General features: G+C 42.7%; 1 protein-coding gene across 1 annotated transcript in view; it reads right to left on the reverse strand.

Moving 5' to 3' along the window:
- Window positions 1-17,047, reverse strand: part of st14 (ST14 transmembrane serine protease matriptase) — a 55,742-nt gene extending 38,695 nt beyond the window's left edge. The window contains exons 1-2 of the mRNA XM_079531766.1: window positions 16,771-17,047; window positions 1,752-1,911 (exon numbers count right to left, since the gene is read on the reverse strand). Of these exons, the coding sequence (XP_079387892.1) occupies window positions 1,752-1,911; window positions 16,771-16,779 (169 nt within the window). The 5' untranslated portion in view covers window positions 16,780-17,047. The remainder of the gene's footprint in view (window positions 1-1,751; window positions 1,912-16,770) is intronic.
- Window positions 17,048-17,506: the final 459 nt, after the last annotated feature.

The raw sequence follows: 17,506 nt of genomic DNA on the forward strand, positions 1-17,506 counted from the left end.
GGAGTGAGCGTGGAACTATAGTGGCCCTCTGGAGTGAGCGTGGAACTATAGTGGCCCTCTGGAGTGAGCGTGGAACTATAGTGGCCCTCTGGAGTGAGCGTGGAACTATAGCGGCCCTCTGGAGTGAGCGTGGAACTATAGTGGCTCTCTGGAGTGAGTGTGGAACTATAGTGGCTCTCTGGAGTGAGCGTGGAACTATAGTGGCCCTCTGGAGTGAGTGTGGAACTATAGTGGCTCTCTGGAGTGAGTGTGGAACTATAGTGGCCCTCTGGAGTGAGTGTGGAACTATAGTGGCCCTCTGGAGTGAGTGTGGAACTATAGTGGCCCTCTGGAGTGAGTGTGGAACTATAGTGGCCCTCTGGAGTGAGTGTGGAACTATAGTGGTCCTCTGGAGTGAGTGTGGAACTGGCCCTCTGGAGTGAGTGTGGAACTATAGTGGCCCTCTGGAGTGAGTGTGAAACTATAGTGGCCCTCTGGAGTGAGTGTGGAACTATAGTGGCCCTCTGGAGTGAGTGTGGAACTATAGCGGCCCTCTGGAGTGAGTGTGGAACTATAGTGGTCCTCTGGAGTGAGTGTGGAACTATAGCGGCCCTCTGGAGTGAGTGTGGAACTATAGTGGTCCTCTGGAGTGAGTGTGGAACTATAGTGGTCCTCTGGAGTGAGTGTGGAACTATAGTGGTCCTCTGGAGTGAGTGTGGAACTATAGTGGTCCTCTGGAGTGAGTGTGGAACTATAGTGGTCCTCTGGAGTGAGTGTGGAACTATAGTAGCCCTCTGGAGTGAGTGTGGAACTACAAATTACAGATAATTCTGGGGGTCCTAGACGTGAATAAATTACAGATCATTCTGGGGGTCCTTGACGTGAATAAATTACAGATAATTCTGGGGGTCCTAGACGTGAATAAATTACAGATAATTCTGGGGGTCCTAGACGTGAATAAATTACAGATAATTCTGGGGGTCCTTGACGTGAATAAATTACAGATAATTCTGGGGGTCCTTGACGTGAATAAATTACAGATAATTCTGGGGGTCCTTGACGTGAATAAATTAGATAATTCTGGGGGTCCTTGACGTGAATAAATTACAGATAATTCTGGGGGTCCTTGACGTGAATAAATTAGATAATTCTGGGGGTCCTTGACGTGAATAAATTAGATAATTCTGGGGGTCCTTGACGTGAATAAATTAGATAATTCTGGGGGTCCTTGACATGAATAAATTAGATAATTCTGGGGGTCCTTGACATGAATAAATTAGATAATTCTGGGGGTCCTAGACGTGAATAAATTAGATAATTCTGGGGGTCCTTGACATGAATAAATTAGATAATTCTGGGGGTCCTAGACGTGAATAAATTAGATAATTCTGGGGGTCCTTGACATGAATAAATTAGATAATTCTGGGGGTCCTTGACATGAATAAATTAGATAATTCTGGGGGTCCTAGACGTGAATAAATTAGATAATTCTGGGGGTCCTTGACATGAATAAATTAGATAATTCTGGGGGTCCTAGACGTGAATAAATTAGATAATTCTGGGGGTCCTTGACGTGAATAAATTAGATAATTCTGGGGGTCCTTGACGTGAATAAATTAGATAATTCTGGGGGTCCTTGACGTGAATAAATTAGATAATTCTGGGGGTCCTTGACGTGAATAAATTAGATAATTCTGGGGGTCCTTGACATGAATAAATTAGATAATTCTGGGGGTCCTTGACGTGAATAAATGGATTTAACGGCGACTCACAGACGAACCACCACAGCAGGAAGCCCGCCACGCCGGCCGCCACCGCCACGGCCAGCAGGGCGGCGACAACAACGCCCGTCTTCTTCTTCTTGCCTCTCGAGGCCGCCGGGCGCTTCACCATCAGGTCACCTCCCTGACGGTTCAGGTGGTGGAGCTCATGCTGGAGAGACAGACAAGACAGACAGACAGACAGACAGACAGACAGACAGACAGACAGACAGACAGACAGACAGACAGAAGTGTCAGTCAACAATCTGACAGTAAACAATACTGCTTTTAAGAGGTTTTATTTCACGCACACAGTTATACCTAAAACTAGCACTTTGTACAGTAACCGTGTTGTTCAGCATCAGCCAATCAAATCAATCAATCAATCAATCAATCAATCAGCCAGGTAATCGACTGTAAGGACAGAAAACACACCATCAATAACATGGACATCTCAGTGAGTGTATCCGACACATAAACATTATGGTAGTTAACTTTAAAAAAAAATAGTAATCCTTTATAACCACCTTCTGCCTGTGATGTTATAACTCATTAAAGGTATATTCAGTGATTTCGCTTCATTCAAATATCACTTATTTTTTCTTTTTATTTGGATAATCCTCCCTACAATAGAGTGTGCTGACCATATAAGGAGTTCCTCCCTGTCCCCAGTGAGCCCCTGGGGTCAAAAAACCCTAGTTTCAGTTTTGGTGGCGGGTGGCAAAGCCTCCATCCAATCAGGATGAGAGGGGCCTTCCTCCAATCATGTGTGGGGGCGGGCCTTGGTGCACATGCTGTTACACTTCCCCCCACTGTAGAGCGTGCATGTGCACATTTTGTTACCGGGGCGGACTGGGTGGTTTTCCAAATCACCCAAATCACTGAATGCTCCTTTAACCACCTTCTGCCTGTGATGTTATAACTCATTAACCACCTTCTGCCTGTGATGTTATAACTCATTAACCACCTTCTGCCTGTGATGTTATAACTCATTAACCACCTTCTGCCTGTGATGTTATAACTCATTAACCACCTTCTGTCTGTGATGTTATAACTCATTAACCACCTTCTGCCTGTGATGTTATAACTCATTAACCACCTTCTGCCTGTGATGTTATAACTCATTAACCACCTTCTGTCTGTGATGTTATAACTCATTAACCACCTTCTGTCTGTGATGTTATAACTCATTAACCACCTTCTGCCTGTGATGTTATAACTCATTAACCACCTTCTGCCTGTGATGTTATAACTCATTAACCACCTTCTGCCTGTGATGTTATAACTCATTAACCACCTTCTGCCTGTGATGTTATAACTCATTAACCACCTTCTGTCTGTGATGTTATAACTCATTAACCACCTTCTGTCTGTGATGTTATAACTCATTAACCACCTTCTGCCTGTGATGTTATAACTCATTAACCACCTTCTGTCTGTGATGTTATAACTCATTAACCACCTTCTGCCTGTGATGTTATAACTCATTAACCACCTTCTGCCTGTGATGTTATAACTCATTAACCACCTTCTGTCTGTGATGTTATAACTCATTTATAACCACCTTCTGCCTGTGATGTTATAACTCATTTATAACCACCTTCTGCCTGTGATGTTATAACTCATTAACCACCTTCTGTCTGTGATGTTATAACTCATTAACCACCTTCTGTCTGTGATGTTATAACTCATTTATAACCACCTTCTGCCTGTGATGTTATAACTCATTTATAACCACCTTCTGCCTGTGATGTTATAACTCATTAACCACCTTCTGTCTGTGATGTTATAACTCATTAACCACCTTCTGCCTGTGATGTTATAACTCATTAACCACCTTCTGTCTGTGATGTTATAACTCATTTATAACCACCTTCTGCCTGTGATGTTATAACTCATTTATAACCACCTTCTGCCTGTGATGTTATAACTCATTAACCACCTTCTGTCTGTGATGTTATAACTCATTAACCACCTTCTGCCTGTGATGTTATAACTCATTTATAACCACCTTCTGCCTGTGATGTTATAACTCATTAACCACCTTCTGTCTGTGATGTTATAACTCATTAACCACCTTCTGCCTGTGATGTTATAACTCATTAACCACCTTCTGCCTGTGATGTTATAACTCATTAACCACCTTCTGCCTGTGATGTTATAACTCATTAACCACCTTCTGTCTGTGATGTTATAACTCATTAACCACCTTCTGCCTGTGATGTTATAACTCATTTATAACCACCTTCTGCCTGTGATGTTATAACTCATTAACCACCTTCTGTCTGTGATGTTATAACTCATTAACCACCTTCTGTCTGTGATGTTATAACTCATTAACCACCTTCTGCCTGTGATGTTATAACTCATTAACCACCTTCTGCCTGTGATGTTATAACTCATTAACCACCTTCTGCCTGTGATGTTATAACTCATTAACCACCTTCTGTCTGTGATGTTATAACTCATTAACCACCTTCTGCCTGTGATGTTATAACTCATTAACCACCTTCTGCCTGTGATGTTATAACTCATTAACCACCTTCTGCCTGTGATGTTATAACTCATTAACCACCTTCTGTCTGTGATGTTATAACTCATTAACCACCTTCTGTCTGTGATGTTATAACTCATTAACCACCTTCTGCCTGTGATGTTATAACTCATTAACCACCTTCTGTCTGTGATGTTATAACTCATTAACCACCTTCTGTCTGTGATGTTATAACTCATTAACCACCTTCTGTCTGTGATGTTATAACTCATTAACCACCTTCTGTCTGTGATGTTATAACTCATTAACCACCTTCTGTCTGTGATGTTATAACTCATTAACCACCTTCTGCCTGTGATGTTATAACTCATTAACCACCTTCTGCCTGTGATGTTATAACTCATTAACCACCTTCTGTCTGTGATGTTATAACTCATTAACCACCTTCTGTCTGTGATGTTATAACTCATTAACCACCTTCTGCCTGTGATGTTATAACTCATTAACCACCTTCTGCCTGTGATGTTATAACTCATTAACCACCTTCTGTCTGTGATGTTATAACTCATTAACCACCTTCTGCCTGTGATGTTATAACTCATTAACCACCTTCTGTCTGTGATGTTATAACTCATTAACCACCTTCTGCCTGTGATGTTATAACTCATTAACCACCTTCTGCCTGTGATGTTATAACTCATTAACCACCTTCTGCCTGTGATGTTATAACTCATTAACCACCTTCTGTCTGTGATGTTATAACTCATTAACCACCTTCTGTCTGTGATGTTATAACTCATTAACCACCTTCTGCCTGTGATGTTATAACTCATTAACCACCTTCTGCCTGTGATGTTATAACTCATTAACCACCTTCTGTCTGTGATGTTATAACTCATTAACCACCTTCTGCCTGTGATGTTATAACTCATTAACCACCTTCTGCCTGTGATGTTATAACTCATTAACCACCTTCTGCCTGTGATGTTATAACTCATTAACCACCTTCTGCCTGTGATGTTATAACTCATTAACCACCTTCTGTCTGTGATGTTATAACTCATTAACCACCTTCTGCCTGTGATGTTATAACTCATTAACCACCTTCTGTCTGTGATGTTATAACTCATTAACCACCTTCTGTCTGTGATGTTATAACTCATTAACCACCTTCTGTCTGTGATGTTATAACTCATTAACCACCTTCTGCCTGTGATGTTATAACTCATTAACCACCTTCTGCCTGTGATGTTATAACTCATTAACCACCTTCTGCCTGTGATGTTATAACTCATTAACCACCTTCTGCCTGTGATGTTATAACTCATTAACCACCTTCTGCCTGTGATGTTATAACTCATTAACCACCTTCTGCCTGTGATGTTATAACTCATTTTGGATCTCGCCAACCATGACTGTCTCCGTATCAAAGAGAGCAACATTTAACCCCAAAATGCGTCTGTATTTAATATTTATTGCACCGTTTGTTTACGTTTTGGGTCAAACAACCAGAAAGATGAAATATTCGCCACATAAACTAATATACATGTGTACATATGTGCACGACCACTAAGTGCCACAAGAGGTCACTGTCACACCACTAATACAGACGTGGTAACAGAAAAATATAGCAAGAATGAAGAATATGTTTAAATGAACAACAGCAGAGAAGCACATGGTTCTCAACCTGTGGGTCAGGACCCCCAGGGGGTCCCCACATGAGGACCCCCAGGGGGTCCCCACATGATTTAGGGCATACATGGGCAACTGGCGGCCCGCTGGCCACATGCGGCCCGCTGGCCACATGCGGCCCGCTGGCCACATGCGGCCCGCTGGCCACATGCGGCCCGCTGGCCACATGCGGCCCCCACCTTCACTTAATGTGGCCCTCAGATTAATTTCAGAATACTGATATGTTATTGATTTCAGCTGTTTACATGACCCGCTTTAATGACTTACAGTCTAAATGAGTAGCTTTAATGACTTACAGTCTAAATGAGTAGCTTTAATGACTTACAGTCTAAATGAGTAGCTTTAATGACTTACAGTCTAAATGAGTAGCTTTAATGACTTACAGTCTAAATGAGTAGCTTTAATGACTTACAGTCTAAATGAGTAGCTTTAATGACTTACAGTCTAAATGAGTAGCTTTAATGACTTACAGTCTAAATGAGTAGCTTTAATGACTTACAGTCTAAAAGAGTAGCTTTAATGACTTACAGTCTAAATGAGTAGCTTTAATGACTTACAGTCTAAATGAGTAGCTTTAATGACTTACAGTCTAAATGAGTAGCTTTAATGACTTACAGTCTAAATGAGTAGCTTTAATGACTTACAGTCTAAATGAGTAGCTTTAATGACTTACAGTCTAAATGAGTAGCTTTAATGACTTACAGTCTAAATGAGTAGCTTTAATGACTTACAGTCTAAATGAGTAGCTTTAATGACTTACAGTCTAAATGAGTAGCTTTAATGACTTACAGTCTAAATGAGTAGCTTTAATGACTTACAGTCTAAATGAGTAGCTTTAATGACTTACAGTCTAAATGAGTAGCTTTAATGACTTACAGTCTAAATGAGTAGCTTTAATGACTTACAGTCTAAATGAGTAGCTTTAATGACTTACAGTCTAAATGAGTAGCTTTAATGACTTACAGTCTAAATGAGTAGCTTTAATGACTTACAGTCTAAATGAGTAGCTTTAATGACTTACAGTCTAAATGAGTAGCTTTAATGACTTACAGTCTAAATGAGTAGCTTTAATGACTTACAGTCTAAATGAGTAGCTTTAATGACTTACAGTCTAAATGAGTAGCTTTAATGACTTACAGTCTAAAAGAGTAGCTTTAATGACTTACAGTCTAAAAGAGTAGCTTTAATGACTTACAGTCTAAATGAGTAGCTTTAATGACTTACAGTCTAAATGAGTAGCTTTAATGACTTACAGTCTAAATGAGTAGCTTTAATGACTTACAGTCTAAATGAGTAGCTTTAATGACTTACAGTCTAAATGAGTAGCTTTAATGACTTACAGTCTAAATGAGTAGCTTTAATGACTTACAGTCTAAATGAGTAGCTTTAATGACTTACAGTCTAAATGAGTAGCTTTAATGACTTACAGTCTAAATGAGTAGCTTTAATGACTTACAGTCTAAATGAGTAGCTTTAATGACTTACAGTCTAAATGAGTAGCTTTAATGACTTACAGTCTAAATGAGTAGCTTTAATGACTTACAGTCTAAATGAGTAGCTTTAATGACTTACAGTCTAAATGAGTAGCTTTAATGACTTACAGTCTAAATGAGTAGCTTTAATGACTTACAGTCTAAAAGAGTAGCTTTAATGACTTACAGTCTAAAAGAGTAGCTTTAATGACTTACAGTCTAAATGAGTAGCTTTAATGACTTACAGTCTAAATGAGTAGCTTTAATGACTTACAGTCTAAATGAGTAGCTTTAATGACTTACAGTCTAAATGAGTAGCTTTAATGACTTACAGTCTAAATGAGTAGCTTTAATGACTTACAGTCTAAATGAGTAGCTTTAATGACTTACAGTCTAAATGAGTAGCTTTAATGACTTACAGTCTAAATGAGTAGCTTTAATGACTTACAGTCTAAATGAGTAGCTTTAATGACTTACAGTCTAAATGAGTAGCTTTAATGACTTACAGTCTAAAAGAGTAGCTTTAATGACTTACAGTCTAAATGAGTAGCTTTAATGACTTACAGTCTAAATGAGTAGCTTTAATGACTTACAGTCTAAAAGAGTAGCTTTAATGACTTACAGTCTAAATGAGTAGCTTTAATGACTTACAGTCTAAATGAGTAGCTTTAATGACTTACAGTCTAAATGAGTAGCTTTAATGACTTACAGTCTAAATGAGTAGCTTTAATGACTTACAGTCTAAATGAGTAGCTTTAATGACTTACAGTCTAAATGAGTAGCTTTAATGACTTACAGTCTAAATGAGTAGCTTTAATGACTTACAGTCTAAATGAGTAGCTTTAATGACTTACAGTCTAAATGACCCGCTTTAATGACTTACAGTCTAAATGAGTAGCTTGCCGAGTAGTATTACAAATAATGTTATTGCCTTTTTTATGTCCAATATATTTGTATTTAGTTAAAATTACTTTTCAGGATTTCAATTCAAATATAGCAATAATAGCCGATCTACAAGTTCAAAACGTGTTGCGATGCGGCGCGTTTTGAACTTGTAGATCGGCTATTTAGTATGGAAATATAATGGCCCTCTCCATGGTCAAAGTTGCCCACCCCTGATTTAGTGGGGGGGGGGGGTCTCCAGATGGCAGTGAGACAATTTAAGACATTTTTTTAATGCCTAAACTAAAAGATGAAAAAAGACCATCGCTGCATCAACAGTAATGAAGAAAATATGCTATAAAAACTGGTCTAACATTGGATGAATTGTCAAGTTATAAAAGACATCGGCAAACGTTGTGAAAATAGCCGATGTACAAGTTCACAACGCCTCGCACACACCCAGGCTGACTGTATGCTCAATGCGCGCGCACACACACACACACACACACACACACACACACACACACACACACACACACACACACACACACACACACACACACACACACACACACACACACACACACACACACACACACACACACACACACACACACACACACACACACACACACACACACACACAGAACCTGTTGAGCAAGGCACAGATCCGTGGGTTCCACCCACGCCCTGCGGGGGGGGGGGGGGGGGGGGTTGAGACAGTACAGTATGTATGTTAATTTAACTCAACTACTGTAATATGGAGCTCTATAGAATTACTGTTCTCTTAACCCTTTCAGACCCGACACTAGATTCTACAAAATGCTTCTAAATCCTGACAGTTTTCTAAAAAACCCTATGTTTCTGTCAGTGGTTCTCAAACTAGTTCATGTCAAGGACCCCCAACAATATCTGTAATTGAGCCTGCCGACCCCCATCTGAAAATATGGTGTTCCAGGGACCACCACCCGTTCACTCTGAAAGAACATATATTCCAAATTTGCGCCACATTTTCATGATTTTTCTACTTGTAGGTTTTCTACTTGTAGGTCTGCTATTTTTCAAGTATCTGTATCTGTAGAGACAACTGTGTAGGTTTAACACAATGATATATGAAACCCCTTTTGGTGTTTATAGCATTATGTTGTACTCTAGCTGTTGAAAAATAGCAGATCTACAAGCTCGTAGCCCTAGAGAACACATCAGACAGGTTCAGTACTGTAACTGTACAGTGTACATATGCTGTATTATGTATGTACAGTATACATATACTGTGTTGAGTCATCAGCGTTCAGAGGATTAGCAGAACAAAGTGTGTAAATCCTCTCCGCCCGGCTGGAGTTTCAGTCCAGATGCAGATCGCTGCTGTGGTGAAGACAAGTCTGAGCTGGTAGCGTCAGAACCTCCGGGTTGAGGTGAGGTCACGACACGACTGGGAGGGGCTTAGTGACCACACAGAGGTCTTAGTGACCACACATTATTGTTCCAATTAAGTTATACAGCTAGGTGAGGAGGTAACAGAGGGGGCGGGGGGTGGGGGGGGGTCAGCTAGGTCAGGAGGTAACAGAGGGGGCGGGGGGTGGGGGGGGGGTCCGCTAGGTCAGGAGGTAACAGAGGGGGCGGGGTGGGGGGGGTCAGCTAGGTCAGGAGGTAACAGAGGGGGCGGGGTGGGGGTCAGCTAGGTCAGGAGGTAACAGAGGGGGCGGGGTGGGGGGGGGGGGGGTCAGCTAGGTCAGGAGGTAACGGAGGGGGCGGGGTGGGGGGGGGGTCAGCTAGGTCAGGAGGTAACAGAGGGGGTGGGGGGGGGTTCAGCTAGGTCAGGAGGTAACAGAGGGGGTGGGGGGGGGGGTCAGCTAGGTCAGGAGGTAACAGAGGGGGCGGGGTGGGTGGGGGGGGGTCAGCTAGGTCAGGAGGTAACAGAGGGGGCGGGGTGGTGGGGGGGGGGGTCAGCTAGGTCAGGAGGTAACGGAGGGGGCGGGGTGGGGTCAGCTAGGTCAGGAGGTAACAGAGGGGGCGGGGGGGGGGGGCAGGTAGGTCAGGAGGTAACAGAGGACAACAGCATGGGGACCCAGAGCGTCTACTTTCACAGAAAGATACACTAACTAAAATAATGACTACTATTTATTGTGTCACCCTATGTTACCCTAATGTCACTTTAATGTCACCTTAATGTGTGTTGAGTAAACACAAACCTGTTTGGCAAACCCGTAACGTATGTTATGTTCAGAACATACCAGAGGCTCTGAGCTAGGAGGGCCCTGAGCTAGGAGGGCCCTGAGCTAGGAGGGCCCTGAGCTAGGGGGGTCCCTGTGAGCTAGGAGGGCCCTGAGCTAGGGGGGTCCCTGTGAGCTAGGAGGGCCCTGAGCTAGGAGGGCCCTGAGCTAGGAGGGGCCTGAGCAAGGAGGGCCCTGAGCTAGGAGGGCCCTGAGCTAGGAGGGTCCCTGAGCTAGGAGGGTCCCTGAGCTAGGAGGGCCCTGAGCTAGGAGGGCCCTGAGCTAGGGGGGTCCCTGTGTTTCTATATCAGTGGTTCTCACAGGGTTAAACCCCTATGTTTCTATGTCAGTGGTTCTCACAGGGTTAAACCTCATGTTTCTATATCAGTGGTTCTCACAGGGTTAAACCCCTATGTTTCTATGTCAGTGGTTCTCACAGGGTTAAACCTCATGTTTCTATATCAGTGGTTCTCACAGGGTTAAACCCTATGTTTCTATATCAGCGGTTCTCACAGGGTTAAAACCCTATGTTGCTATGTCAGTGGTTCTCACAGGGTTAAACCCCTATGTTTCTATATCAGTGGTTCTCACAGGGTTAAACCCCTATGTTTCTATATCAGTGGTTCTCACAGGGTTAAACCCTATGTTTCTATATCAGTGGTTCTCACAGGGTTAAACCCTATGTTTCTATGTCAGTGGTTCTCACAGGGTTAAACCCCTATGTTTCTATATCAGTGGTTCTCACAGGGTTAAACCCCTATGTTTCTATGTCAGTGGTTCTCACAGGGTTAAACCCCTATATTTCTATGTCAGTGGTTCTCACAGGGTTAAACCCCTATGTTTCTATATCAGTGGTTCTCACAGGGTTAAAACCCTATGTTTCTATGTCAGTGGTTCTCACAGGGTTAAACCCCTATGTTTCTATATTAGTGGTTCTCACAGGGTTAAACCCCTATGTTTCTATATCAGTGGTTCTCACAGGGTTAAACCCCTATGTTTCTATGTCAGTGGTTCTCACAGGGTTAAACCCCTATGTTTCTATATCAGTGGTTCTCACAGGGTTAAACCCCTATGTTTCTATATCAGTGGTTCTCACATGGTTAAACCCCTATGTTTCTATGTCAGTGGTTCTCACAGGGTTAAACCCTATGTTTCTATGTCAGTGGTTCTCACAGGGTTAAAACCCTATGTTTCTATGTCAGTGGTTCTCACAGGGTTAAACCCCTATGTTTCTATATCAGTGGTTCTCACAGGGTTAAACCCCTATGTTTCTATGTCAGTGGTTCTCACAGGGTTAAACCCCTATGTTTCTATATCAGTGGTTCTCACAGGGTTAAACCCCTATGTTTCTATATTAGTGGTTCTCACAGGGTTAAACCACTATGTTTCTATGTCAGTGGTTCTCACAGGGTTAAACCCTATGTTTCTATGTCAGTGGTTCTCACAGGGTTAAACCCCTATGTTTCTATGTCAGTGGTTCTCACAGGGTTAAACTCCTATGTTTCTATATCAGTGGTTCTCACAGGGTTAAACCCCTATGTTTCTATATCAGTGGTTCTCACAGGGTTAAACCCCTATGTTTCTATGTCAGTGGTTCTCACAGGGTTAAACCCCTATGTTTCTATATCAGTGGTTCTCACAGGGTTAAACCCCTATGTTTCTATATCAGTGGTTCTCACAGGGTTAAACCTCATGTTTCTATATCAGTGGTTCTCACAGGGTTAAACCTCATGTTTCTATATCAGTGGTTCTCATAGGGTTAAACCCTATGTTTCTATATCAGTGGTTCTCACAGGGTTAAACCTCATGTTTCTATATCAGTGGTTCTCATAGGGTTAAACCCTATGTTTCTATATCAGTGGTTCTCATAGGGTTAAACCCCTATGTTTCTATATCAGTGGTTCTCACAGGGTTAAACCCTATGTTTCTATATCAGTGGTTCTCACAGGGTTAAACCCTATGTTTCTATATCAGTGGTTCTCACAGGGTTAAACCCCTATGTTTCTATATCAGTGGTTCTCACAGGGTTAAACCCTATGTTTCTATATCAGTGGTTCTCACAGGGTTAAACCCCTATGTTTCTATATCAGTGGTTCTCACAGGGTTAAACCCTATGTTTCTATATCAGTGGTTCTCACAGGGTTAAACCCCTATGTTTCTATATCAGTGGTTCTCACAGGGTTAAACCCTATGTTTCTATATCAGTGGTTCTCAATGTCAAGAACCCCAACAAATATATGAAATTGGCCGCCGACCCCCATCTGAAAATATGTTGTTCCTGGAACCCCTCAGAGGCAAAGATTTGAGTTAAAAACGTTCGCTCTGAAAGAATATATATTCGAAATGTGCGCCACATTTTCACAATTTTTCATAAATAGCAAACCTACAAGCTTGTACATCTGCTATTTATCAATAGCTAAACTATAACATAATGCTGGGCATCATAATGTGTTTTTATTTAGTTTGTCTGTGAAAAGAAAAAAGGTAGAAAAAGATCAAATCAACCCTGTAAAGAACGCAGGGTGGCCTGAGACCATACCTAACCCTAACCCTGAGACCATACCTAACCCTGAGACCATACCCTAACCCTAACCCTAACCCTGTAAAGAACGCAGGGTGGCCTGAGACCATACCTAACCCTAACCCTGAGACCATACCCTAACCCTAACCCTGAGACCATACCCTAACCCTAACCCTAACCCTAACCCTGTAAAGAACGCAGGGTGGCCTGAGACCATACCTAACCCTAACCCTGAGACCATACCCTAACCCTAACCCTGAGACCATACCCTAACCCTAACCCTGAGACCATACCCTAACCCTAACCCTGTAAAGAACGCAGGGTGGCCTGAGACCATACCTAACCCTAACCCTGAGACCATACCCTAACCCTAACCCTAACCCTGTAAAGAACGCAGGGTGGCCTGAGACCATACCTAACCCTAACCCTGAGACCATACCCTAACCCTAACCCTAACCCTGTAAAGAACGCAGGGTGGCCTGAGACCATACCTAACCCTAACCCTGAGACCATACCCTAACCCTAACCCTAACCCTGTAAAGAACGCAGGGTGGCCTGAGACCATACCCTAACCCTAACCCTGAGACCATACCCTAACCCTAACCCTGAGACCATACCCTAACCCTAACCCTAACCCTGTAAAGAACGCAGGGTGGCCTGAGACCATACCTAACCCTAACCCTGAGACCATACCCTAACCCTAACCCTAACCCTGTAAAGAACGCAGGGTGGCCTGAGACCATACCTAACCCTAACCCTGAGACCATACCCTAACCCTAACCCTAACCCTGTAAAGAACGCAGGGTGGCCTGAGACCATAATCTATGTTAGTTCAGTTGTATTTTAGCCCCTCCTATAAACAGCTTTGTTTTTAGTTTGTTTTAACCCATTTTGGGCGGGAACCCCTTTTGGTGTTAGCATTATGTTATGCTTTAGCTATTGAAAAATAGCAGATCTACAAGCTCATAGCGCGCCACCGAGTGGCGCGCTACGAGCTTGTAGGTCTGCTATTTTTGAAAAAATCGAAGAACGACTGACATAGAAACATAGCTTTTTCAGAAAACTGTCAGGATGTAGAAGAACATTTTTAGAATCTGATCTCAGGTCAGAATGGGTTAAAAACGCCATTGACAATGAAGGGAAAATGTACGTCATCTTGTCCCCTAAACAAACATTAAAATGCCATTAACAATAAAGAGAATTCAATGTTTGTTTTCGTCACCGTTTGTTTTACATCATCATTACATCACCTAATCATAGCAACATGAGATAGACTTTAATATATTAGCGCCGCTCACTTCACACGGGTGTGATTTTCATGTATGTTTATTTTTACAAATCCCTGCTGTGTAAATCCTGACTTCCTTTTCATGACCCAGTGAAGAGCTGTTCATGTCCCAGTGAAGAGCTGTTCATGACCCAGTGAAGAGCTGTTCATGTCCCAGTGAAGAGCTGTTCATGACCCAGTGAAGAGACTCGAGTCTCAACTCGCCCAGAATCTCCCCCATGTCTAGATGCAGTCGCTCTTAACCGGTACAATGCAATACCTGTAGCCTCCAGCAGAGGGTGCCGTTTCTCCATAAAAAGGGAGATGTTATGATGCTTTGTATTGAGGAAGTTTGTTGTTGTTGTTTGTATTTAGCTTCCATATACTCTCTGTGTGTGTGTGTGTGTGTGTGTGTGTGTGTGTGTGTGTGTGTGTGTGTGTGTGTGTGTGTGTGTGTGTGTGTGTGTGTGTGTGTGTGTGTGTGTGTGTGTGTGTGTGTGTGTGTGTGTGTGTGTGTGTGTGTGTGTGTGTGTGTGTGTGTGTGTGTGTGTGTGTGTGTGTGTGTGTGTGTGTGTGGTGCTGGAGGCTCTGTCAGCAGAAATACTTTAAATGTTTGCTGGAGGGCGAGTCAGTCAGCCAGCCAGTAACTCTGATGGAGTTCCAGTTCACAGTAAACAAACAACCCCCATTATTTTGTCTATGTGTTAGTTGAATTAGTCCTGCTGCAGTGACTAGGTGACACAGGGAGGGTGATCACTGGCACAGGGAGGGTGATCACTGGGGCCTGTCTGCCTGCCTGCCCGCCCACAGCCCTCCTATGAGACAGACTGGTTTCTGAACTGCCCACAGCCCTCCTATGAGACAGACTGGTTTCTGAACTGCCCACAGCCCTCCTATGAGACAGACTGGTTTCTGAACTGCCCACAGCCCTCCTATGAGACAGACTGGTTTCTGAACTGCCCACAGCCCTCCTATGAGACAGACTGGTTTCTGAACTGCCCACAGCCCTCCTATGAGACAGACTGGTTTCTGAACTGCCCACAGCCCTCCTATGAGACAGACTGGTTTCTGAACCGCCCACAGCCCAGGCTGGTTTCTGAACCGCCCACAGCCCTCCTATTTATTATTATTTATTTACCCAGGGAAGTAGCTGAGCACAGGTGCTCATTTTCAGCAACGCCCTGCACATAGAAACACAGACAGACACGCACACACACACATTAAAACCTGGGAGCTGACCAGTACAACCACAGTCTTATACTGTTGGCCACTAAGCAGCTCCAGGGGGAGCAGTTGGGGGTTCAGTGCCTTGCTCAAGGGCACTTCAGCGGTGTTGGGTGAGTGATGACAATCACTTCCCCACCCAGGTTTTTCCTGCCCATCCGGGGAATCGAACCGGCAACCTTTCGGCAACAAGGGCACTCCTCTAACCCTTAGGCCACCGCTGCCCCTATGAGACACAGACTGGTTTCTGAACCGCCCACAGCCCTCCTATGAGACACAGACTGGTTTCTGAACCGCCCACAGCCCTCCTATGAGACACAGACTGGTTTCTGAACCGCCCACAGCCCTCCTATGAGACACAGACTGGTTTCTGAACCGCCCACAGCCCTCCTATGAGACACAGACTGGTTTCTGAACCGCCCACAGCCCACTAGGCCAGCGGGCATCCCTGAAATCAGACTTCAAAGAATAAGACTCACATTTGCAAAAATCACACCCGTGTGAAGTGAGGGGCGCGCTCATCATGCAAGCTAATTAATTAATTGTCAATGAGAATGTAATCTTTGTCCAGGACAAAAATAGACGGTTTCTCATCTAGGCTTAACTTACATATGACGTCAATTATCCATTCATTGTCATCCATTCATTGTCAATGGCATGTAATGTTTGTGTTAGGACAAAAATCTACATATAGCTGAATATAGGAGGCACCTCAGGCACGCACGCACGCACGCACCCAGAACCGAAACCAATGCTCCCCAAAACAGCAGGTTTTTCTAACTGATTTACGTAATAATATAACCACCATGATGCTGTCTGTCTGTCTATCTGTCTGTCTGTCACCCAATAAAGCCATTGTTCACAGACCATTTAACTTCATGCAATGAAAGAATGAATGAATGAATGAATGAATGAATGAATTCTAACTGGTTTAGCCTCATCAACACCAGACGAGACAGCAACGCCTTTAGGAGCAAAACAACTCAAAACACCTCAAAACACCCCAAAACAACTCAAAAACACATCAAAACAACTCAAAACACCTCAAAACACACCAAAACAACTCAAAAACACATCAAAACAACTCAAAAACACCTAAACACACAAAGCAGTGAATCCACCACCAAAACAACATCATCATATCTCTCTGCAAAGTGAAAACACACAGCTATAAAACACATGTGAGATACAGTTAAATCATAAACACATGTGATATACAGTTAAATCATAATACATATTCAACAGTTAAACCATAAATAAACTTACATTATCCATGCTGGATCAATATTATCGATCCTCTGGGGGGGGGGGGGGGGGGTGATTAACTCCAGCTGCTGATCAGGATATTTCTCTCTCTCTCTCTCTCTCTCTCTCTCTCTCCTGGGTAGAGTGCACTAATCAATACTCTTCCAGATGAATCTCCTCAATAGAATAAATAACTAATAATTCTCCTCGATAATGTTAAATCTCCTCAGTATAGTAGTAACTTAGTAAGTATAGATTCTCCTCTAATGGAACAGATCTGAACTGACTTGTCTCTCCGGTTTCGGTTGGTTTGGTAGAAAAAACACACTTCCTGAAACTGTGTGTGACACACCTGCGTGAGGCCACGCCCACTTTCTTACCTGCCACGATGACGTCACAGCCAGGCTGTCAGGAGTCAGGTTACATTGTTGTTTTGTTTAGAAAAGTTTCTGTTTATAAATTATAGTAATTATTTCAACAAGGTGTGTGTTACATTAAAACAAACAACCATTACAAATAAACACTTTAAAAAGAACGTTTGAAAACAAATAAACAGCTTTAGTGCAAAATATAATAAAATAAAATTAGTCACACTTATTTCTATAGAAAATGGTATATATTCACATGCTTTCCCAAACTGGCAACCCCACAATATATAAATAACCCCACAATATCCATGATGATAAAAGCACCATCCAGATGGAAAATTATGAATTTATGGGAATGAAAATGATAAAATATGTTTTTTATAATTCTA

This window comes from Electrona antarctica (assembly GCF_951216825.1).
Source record: "Electrona antarctica genome assembly, contig: scaffold_508, whole genome shotgun sequence".
NCBI lineage: Eukaryota > Metazoa > Chordata > Actinopteri > Myctophiformes > Myctophidae > Electrona > Electrona antarctica.